The 9,860-nt window shown below is 41.1% G+C and overlaps 1 protein-coding gene across 1 annotated transcript; it reads left to right on the top strand.

Annotated features, from left to right (window-relative positions):
- The first annotated feature begins 4,108 nt into the window (after positions 1-4,108).
- LRRTM3 (leucine rich repeat transmembrane neuronal 3) lies at positions 4,109-7,564 on the top strand. Its single transcript, XM_073548128.1, has 2 exons — positions 4,109-4,578; positions 5,753-7,564. Exons 1-2 carry the CDS (start codon positions 4,575-4,577, stop codon positions 7,288-7,290), a joined length of 1,542 nt encoding a protein of 513 aa, XP_073404229.1. The 5' UTR covers positions 4,109-4,574; the 3' UTR covers positions 7,291-7,564.
- The last annotated feature ends 2,296 nt before the right edge of the window (positions 7,565-9,860 follow it).

Here is a 9,860-nt window from a genome sequence, read left to right on the forward strand (position 1 = left end):
ATTCACTCATTTTTGCAGAATTGTTGCAATTCAGCCAGATTAGGGGGTTTCCGAACATGAACCGCCTTTTAAGGTCATGCCACAACATGTCAACTGGATTAAGGTCAGGACATTGACTAGGCTACTCCAAAGTCTTAATTTTGTTTCTCTTAAGCCATTCAGCGGTGAATTGCTGGTGATTTTTGGATCATTGCTTCAGATTGAGGTCATGAACCGATGGCAGCACATTCTCCTTCAGGATTTTTTGGTAGACAGCAAAATTCATGGTTCCATTTACCACAGTAAATCTTTCAGGTCCTAAAGAGGAAAAACAGCCATCAGACAATCAAACTATCACCACCATATTTTACTGTTTGTATGATGTTCCTTTTCTGAAATGCTGTTTTACTTTTACGCCAAATATAATGGGACATACACCTTCCAAAAAAGTTCAACTTTTTTTCTTGTCAGACCACAGAGAATTCTCCCAAAAGTCTTGGGGATCATCAAGATAATTTCTGGCAAAACTGAGACGAGCCATTATGTTTTTATTGTTCAACTTTCCCATTCCAATGTCTATTTACCCTGGGACTGATTAATGGAAAAAAAAACAATTTTAAGCTACACTATGGGATTACATGTCAAGTTTCCATACAAAGAATCCCTAACTATGAAAGGACCGATGTCTCATATAAAGTGACCATTCAGTGTGAGTCAATCAGGGGATTATGGAAAGAATTACTGATATGTGATTATATTTTAGATGAATTTTCTGTCTGTAGTGTGACCTTAATGAACCCGAAAAAATGTAAGGGATAAAATGGTAAAACCTGCTCTATCGGTTAGTTATTCCCCAGACTCTATTTCTTTTTTTCATAGAGGACCATTTAGTAATCCAGTCTGAGAATTAAACACAACAAAGACAGAATTACAATCAGGTACAATGAAAAGACATGGATAACCTCACTACACATAATAAGAGCAGTACAAGTACGGAAGAACAACAATTGTGTCCATGTCTTTCTCTCCTCTAGTCTGCATAGTCTGCACTTATGTTTTAGGATAAGCAGAACTTCACTTATTTTTCCTCATTACTTAGAAAACAGGAAAAATACCAAATACATAAAAATATCATGTCGAGGAAGGAATGGAGAAATTAAAGTTATCACACTATGAGGGTTGAAGAAGTCAGGTACAGAGGGTGAGGGGGCACTGTCACTGTGCGCAAGAGTGATGATCTGTAAATTAAGTTGTTATGTCAAGCACGGTAAAGCCTCCTTCACGAGTCTGTATAAAATACGTATGTGAAAAACTGGGACTGGTGTCAGTGTTTCCCATTAGTGTGTGATCAGTGTGTCATTGGTGTTAATAAACTAAATAAATTACAAATCTTCTCCTATCCTTTGCAGTGTTAAACTAGGACAGCACACGGCTGACACATGAATTCCATCTGTGTGTTGTAGGTGTTTTTCATGGAAGCATAGGCTTGTATTTTCCCTGGTCATCTGTGCTGCCAGAAAAAATGGACGTGTGCATATCAGCTTAGGTTATAATGGGTACGTGTGGTATCCACGAAAAAAACAGACACCATATGTACTGGAAACTCAGAAGTGTGGTTAAGGCCAAGTTACCAATCAGTGTGATTTTACTGTATGAGGAATGCACAAAATACAGGTCTGTGTGGTCACTGATTGTATTTAAAGAACGTCTGTCACGTGCCATAAAGTTATGTATTTTTATCTGCTGTAAATTTGGCTCTGGCATTGATCTCTCATTGGTCTCTATGTTAGGACTCATTCACAGGACTGTGTTTTCGGTATGAGTGCCATTCATGAAAAAAACAGATCGCACTCGGCCCAATATTATTCATGGGGCAGTGCAGACGAGTGATTTTTGAATCTGTATGTGGGGAAAGAAAATCGTAGCTTGCACTAATTTCTTCTCGCCCGTTCAAATCTGCAAGTGTGTGAAAAAAATTGGATGCACAACGATGACGAGTGAGAAAAAATCCCAAAAACTTCCCACTTTTCTGGATGAAACATTGAATGATTTTTTTATATGTCCGTGTGTACCTACCCAAAGCATTAAATACTGTTTTGTGGCTCTCTATCTATATGGTGAGCTCTAAGGGTCCCGTCACACTAAATGATGCACCAGCGATTCCGACAACGATACTACCTTGTCAGGATCGCTGGTGCCTCGCTACATGATCGCTGGTGAGCTGCCAAACAGGCAGATCTCACCAGCGATCAGCACCAGCGAGGACGCTGGTATCCAAGGTAAATATCGGGTAATTAAGCGTGCGCATCACTTAGTTACCCGCTGTGTACCTTGGATACCTGCATGCTCGCGCTGGGAGCTGGTATCCAAGGTAAATATTGGGTAACTAAGCGTGCACGTGACTTAGTTACCTGCTGTGTACCTTGGATACCAGCTCCCAGCGTGAGCACGCAGGTATTCAAGGTAAATATCGGGTAACTAAGCGCGCGTGACTTAGTTACCTGCTGTGTACCTTGGATACCTGCATGCTCGCGCTGGGAGGTGGTATCCAAGGTAAATATTGGGTAACTAAGCGCGCGCGTGACTTAGTTACCTGCTGTGTATCTTGGACACCAGCTCCCAGCGTGAGCACGCAGGTATTCAAGGTAAATATCGGGTAACTAAGCCCGCGTGACTTAGTTACCTGCTGTGTACCTTGGATACCTGCATGCTCGCGCTGGGAGGTGGTATCCAAGGTAAATATTGGGTAACTAAGCGCGCGCGTGACTTAGTTACCTGCTGTGTATCTTGGACACCAGCTCCCAGCGTGAGCACGCAGGTATTCAAGGTAAATATCGGGTAACTAAGCGTCGTGTGGGCTTAGTTACCTGCTATTTACCTTGGATACCAGCTCCCAGCATCTGCTTACAGCGCTGGGAGCTCGCTGATCGATGGTCTCCCGCTGCCACACACAGCGATGCGCGCTGGCCAGCAGGAGACCAACGAACAAAAAATGGCCCAGGACACTCCTGCACGATCAGCGATACTTGGTGGGGGGGGGCGGTCGCTGATACATGTCACACACAGCGACATCGCTGGCGAGATCGCTGATGCGTCACAAAATCAGCGATCTCGCTAGCGATCTCACTGTGTGTGATGGGGCCTTAAGACCACATTCACACTATCAGTATTTGGTCAGTATTTTACCTCAGTATCTGTAAGCCAAGACCAGGAGTGGGTGATAAATCCAGAAGAGGTGACGTGTTTCTATTATACTTTCCCTCGGATTGTGTGAGCGTGGCCTCAGTGCCCAGCTTAGCTTAGAGCTGACATGTCCGGTAATAAGCTTCTTGCTGTTTCCAATAACAACCAGCAGAATTGTGGATAGCGCTCTGGGAAATAATAGGGGAAGTAAGGCATCATCAGTGCAGAACTAATAAAATTATCAGGATTATTATTTTACCTGAAAAATGTATCGACATCTATAGAAAAGTAATGAAATGGGGTATGCTGTGGATATACTGCACCATTGGGGGCCCCAGAGGTAAAGGGGGGCAGGTGGGATTGTGCATTATGGTGGGCTCTAGGACTGCTCAGGGTCCATATACTGTCCTTACACAGGGACCATCTTCTGTCTGTGTTCGCTCCTGGTGGAGTTCAATGGTGGTCATAAACGTCAGTGCAAAGTTATCCCGGCCTCACTAGTTCCTCCTGGCAGCGCCATGTTCCAATGACTTGTATGTAATAGGCCTTATGGCCTTTCTGCACATGGAATCTCATACCTGGCACCTTAGCTTTGTCCTGCCTTTTGCTCCACGACCTTCTAATGGATCTCCTCCACGTCTATCACTTAAATCTCCAAATCAAATTCATTCACCATAAATAACCAGGCAGAAGCCACGTATCTAAAAATGAATCTCTCCATTTACATGAACGCTGCTCCTCAATTTAAGCTGTAAGCCAAAGTTTATTCATGAAAGCCCTGTGCTTGTGATTTGATTTGCTTTCCATATATTCTAATGAAAGGCAGGCAATGATGATCTGCAGAGCCATGCACGGGGCTGGAGAGTGAGGATCAGCCACTAGGGGGCGCTGTGCCATCGAGCACAATCCCGATGTAATAGGCTAATCAGCTCTTACTTCCAGGGAGCCTACAGGCTGCCAACAATGCCATCCACAGCGCTGCTGACGGACAAGCCGGGGAGCTGCTGCTGGGATACAATGTAGTTGCCTGATCGGATGCAAAACTCTATATACATCATATGCAGAAAAAGAGGGAGAGAGAGGTCACTGGGATCGGGAAGGATCCAACCTTCATGGCGTATTGATGCAAAAGAGATCGGTGCCAGGAGATGATGCTCCAGAGGAGAGAGAGGGTGAACTGAGCCCTTCTCCAAAATCTCTGCATGTGGAGCTGCACACAAGTGCTGGAGAAGAGCAGGGAGAGCAGCCACAGAATGATGGTGCAAAGTGCTCCTCTCTCCCAGGGAGCAAAGTCAGTGGATGTCTGGAAGCAGCCCTGAGCACCACCACCACAATGCAGCTGGCAGAGGCGAAGAGCCCCTGGCCCCAAAGGCAATAACTACACCTGGGGAGCAGCTCTCACCGAATGAAGAATGGGTACGTGTTCACACTGCACACACCTGCATGCATGGCCAGGACATACACTCACCCCACACACAAGAGGATGGCTTCCTATCTGCTGAGGATTTCTATATAATAGTGAATTAAAATAGAAATATGTATTATGTGCGTATAATATATATGTGTGTGTGTGTCTGTACATATGTGTGTATGTATATATATATCTCTGTGTGTGTATGTGTATATATATATATATATCTCTGTGTGTGTATGTGTACATATATATATATATATCTGTGTGTATGTATGTGTATATATATATATATATATATATATCTGTGTGTGTATGTGTATATATATATATATATATATATATATCTCTGTGTGTATGTATATATATATCTCTGTGTGTGTATGTGTATATATATATATATATCTGTGTGTATGTATGTGTATATATATATATATATATATCTCTGTGTGTGTATGTGTATATATATATATATATATATATATATCTGTGTGTGTATGTGTATATATATATATATATATATCTCTGTGTGTGTATGTGTATATATATATATCTCTGTGTGTGTATGTATATATATATATATATATATCTGTGTGTATGTATATGTGTGTGTGTTTATATGTGTGTATGCATATATATATATCTCTGTGTGTGTATGTATATATATATATATATATATATATATGTGTGTATGTATATGTGTGTGTATGTGTGTATATATATATGTATGTGTGTGTATGTATATATGTTTATATGTATACTTATTATATTATTTATTATATTATTTATATTTCTATATCTATATGTATACACACACATCCATATGTGTATATATGTTTATATACATACACACAAGATTTGTGTATATATATATAAACAGAGACAAGGATATAGAATTCAATATATATTTTTGTTTAGACTTGAAACTATTTATTATTTAATTGCTATTCGGACCATTCCTAATTTTATTATTGCTCTTATAGTGGTATGGAAGAACTATAGCACCTATGATGTAACATTTTACAATGCATGCATTATATTTTATGACAAGCTCCCGCTGCCGCCTGAGCAGTCTATTTCTCGTATGTCTTAGAAGAAGAGTTTTTTCTGCTGTTATTTGTTATGACTATATCATAAACATTGTAAATCAGAAAATCACTTCCAGGCTTTTGCTTGTAGGTTTCAACCCTTATCGGTTATTAAGAGGATCAGCTGTATTCCTGCTTCTAGCCCTGTTGGTTTTCATGGCTATGCTCTCCTCTGCTGAACGTGGGTGCCCTACAGGATGTAGGTGTGATGGAAAAATGTTTTATTGCGAGTCTCAGAAGCTGCAGGAAATCCCTTCATCAATATCTCCTGGATGTGTTGGGTTATCTCTTCGATATAACAGCCTCTACGTACTGAAATATAATCAATTCAAAGGACTTAATCAGCTTACTTGGCTGTACGTAGACCATAACCATATTAGCAGCATTGATGAGAATGCATTCAATGGGATCCGTCGATTAAAGGAACTCGTTCTGAGTTCTAATAGGATATCTCATCTACTGAATAACACCTTCAGGCCTGTCACTAACCTGAGAAACCTAGATCTGTCCTATAACACCCTACAAAAACTTGGACCGGGACTTTTTAAGGGCTTGAGGAAACTGCAGAGCTTACACTTGAGGTCTAATTTATTAAGAACCGTTCCAGTTAGAATATTTCAAGATTGCAGAAATTTAGAACTTCTGGATCTAGGTTATAACAGAATCCGGAGTCTGGCCAGAAATGTTTTCACGGGGATGATAAGGTTAAAGGAATTGCATTTAGAGCACAATCATTTCTCCAAACTCAACCTAGCCCTTTTTCCGAGGCTGGTCAGTCTACAGAACCTCTACCTACAGTGGAACAGGATCAGTCTCATAGGACAAACCATGGCTTGGACTTGGACCTCATTACAAAGACTTGATTTATCTGGCAATGAGATTGAAGCATTCAGTGGCCCAAGTGTATTTCAATGTATTCCAAACCTTCAGAGGCTTAACCTGGATTCTAATAAGCTGACCTTCATAGGTCAGGAAATTCTGGACAGCTGGGGATCTCTGACAGATGTTGGCCTGGCGGGGAATATCTGGGAGTGTAGTCGTAATATCTGTTCCTTGGTCAACTGGCTAAAAAGTTTTAAAGGCTTACGAGACAACACCATTATTTGTGCCAGCCCGAAGGATCTGCAGGGGGTCAACGTCATCCAAGCAGTCAAAAGCTACAACATTTGCAGCAAAAATGTAACAGAAAGCAGGGAGCTTAAAACCACGGGGCGGAATACAACAATGAAACACAAAATAACAAGAACTAAACATGAAAGTAACCATTCAATGCCTCCGACTGTTGGAGTGACAGGACCTGGCTATGATACCAGTGGGGATGCAGATAGCGTTTCTTTACATAAAATAATAGCAGGGACTATTGCACTGTTCCTGTCAGTACTAGTGATATCCTTAGTAATCTACGTGTCATGGAGAAGGTCTCCAGCAGGTGTAAGACATCTGCAGCAGGCAACCCTTATGAAAAATCACAATCAAGCGAAAAGATCGTCCCTAACACAAATTAGCCTAACCCCACAGGAATTTTATGTAGACTACAAGCCTGCATCTAACAGAGAAACCTGTGAATCCATAAGCAGCGCTGGGCCCTGCACGTTTACCAAAACGGGCTCCAGGGAGTGTGAGGTATAAAGCGGGAGAATACACTTTTTTTATTTTAGGATGATTTGGGGTTTTTTTCTTCTTTTTTTCTGGGACTGCAGTAATTCCAGTTCTCATTGATCACCAATGTCACATCTAGACACCTGTATAAATATTACTGTTCATTTCTGCTACCAAATCCTAAAGAATGACATTAATGGAATCGCCGCTGTAAAATCACGGAGAGATGGTGTGCAATATATTGTGAGTTATTGGTGCTGTTTCCTTTTTTTTTTAATTTGGATTAAAGTATCACTTGTTTTGAGATTTTGGAACGTTCTGCTGACATTTCTTTCAATCTTGTGGCACAGATCTGCTCTGACACATTTATAACGGTAATTTTGCTTCAACCTCATCGGCCATTTGTTACTTACTGTATATTGATATTTTAGCCTGATAGTAAATCTTTATTTTTTCATCTTAATGTCATTTTTAAGTTTCAATTTTTGTGGTGATTATATAACATAGCTCCAAATCCCCCGGTCAGACATAAGCCTAATACCCTTACAGCACGCAGTCTGCACTATGGAGGTTAAAGTGGTTGTCCACTACTTGGAAGTCCCCTTCTTAAAGACTATATTCCCTAGTGTCAAATAAAAATATCCTATACTCACCTTCCACATTGGTGCCATTCCAGCAATGTTGTCAATACTGTTTTTTTGTGACATTATTATGAAACATGAACACTGCAGCCCATCAGCGCCCATCAATGGGCTCAATAGGAAGTGTGAGGACTGCAGCCCACATACTTACCACTGGCATAACCATATCACCCAAGCCCCTGCACAGACATCACTGAAATGGTGTCAGTATGGGAGATAAGTATGCTATTATTTTACACTGTGGAATATAGTCTTAAAGAAGGGGTTGTCCAAGTAGTGGACAACCCCTTTAAGAGCTAGCGCACACAGTGTTATTGACTTCAATTCATTGACAGTATGCAGTAGTCTCCTTAGCTCCCCCTAGTGGCAGCAGCCAGAATGTTACATTTTAAGTCTGTGCCAGGGAATTCGGAACTCTGTATAAGAAAGCTCTGATCACTATGAAGAAATGTTATAAAATAATTTAGCACATACATTTGGGAGTATTTTTATTGAAATAACAAAATGATGGATATTTATTTTAGACTTGGTTATTTGGGGCAATGTTTTATGGGAAAAAGTATGCAAAATACTTCACCTCAAAAGGGAAAAAACCTGTCTCTTTTGTGCCACCTATTGGAGGTAGCTACCCTATAGGTCAATATCTGACCATAGAAGAGCCTTGAAACTTAACCTTTGAGTAGACCATGGATTTGGAAGTCCTTCCCCACATCAGTACAGAACAGAGTGCTGGATGACTGGGTGGGGGTGAAGTGGTTCTCAGAGAAGAGACATAAGTGGATGGAGAGGGAATTGGTATAATTTTCCTATGGAGTATTGATCGTAAGGTCCGAGAACCTTCAAGAGCCATGACAAAGGCATCACACGACCAAACCAGAACTCTGCTCTGTGCCAGCGAGGCACAATAATCCTGATTCTGATTTCTGCAAATGGCCACTACTTTCTTTTGTACCAGACTTTGACTTGTCTGATATTCCCAATCATGTTTTGGCGCTCTTCTATGGATCAGGCACTGCTGTCATCTCTAGGAGGCGCTATACAGACAGGTTCTTCCCTCTGGAGGAGAGCTCATTTGTATCCTCTATTTTGCCAATATTAACCTTCATGAGCATCACAATTTTTTGTGCAAAGGCAACATGAAGTTTCTCGGTTGCAATGCAAAATTTGCAATCCTGCAATCTATGAAATGGAGTTGATTGGTCTTTGGAAGCTGGGCGTTGGGTCATTTTGGGTCTCCTAAAGATGCAGGGCTCAGATGTGACCGCAGTGCCTGCACCCCCTTTTGTTCCAGCTCTCTCTATCCACGATTTGTTGATTTTTGTGTTCACAGAGAAATAAATGGAGGCTTGGTACCAAAGCAGAAGAACCACACTTGACTTTAGTAACACGGGGTAACATTCATTTGTCAGTAATTGTCCAGGGTGAACCATTTATATAGATACACCTAAATAAAATGGGAATGGTTGGTGATATCAACTTCCTGTTTGTGGCATATTAGTGTATGGGAGGGGGGAAACTTTTCAAGATGGGTGGTGACCATGGCGGCCATTTTGAAGTTGGCCATTTTGGATCAAACTTTATTTTTTTCAATGGGAAGAGGATCATGTGACACATCAAACTTCTTGAGAATTTCACAAGAAAAACAATGGTGTGCTTGGTTTTAACGTAACTTTATTCTTTCATGAATTATTTACAAATTTATGACCACTTATAAAATGTGTACAAAGTGCTGCTCATTGTGTTAGATTGTCAATGCAACCCTCTTCTCCCACTCTTGACACACTGATAGCAACACCGCAGAAGAAATGCTAGCATAGGCTTCCAGTATCCATTGTTTCAGATGCTGCACATCTTGTATCTTCACAGCATAGACAATTGCCTTCAGATGACCCCAGAGATAAAAGTCTAAGGGGGTCAGATCAGGAGACCTTGGTGGCCATTCACCTGGCCCACGACGAC

The sequence above is a fragment of the Dendrobates tinctorius genome, unplaced genomic scaffold (assembly GCF_039654945.1).
Source record: "Dendrobates tinctorius isolate UK_male_01 unplaced genomic scaffold, ASM3965494v1 ptg000156l, whole genome shotgun sequence".
Lineage (NCBI taxonomy): Eukaryota > Metazoa > Chordata > Amphibia > Anura > Dendrobatidae > Dendrobates > Dendrobates tinctorius.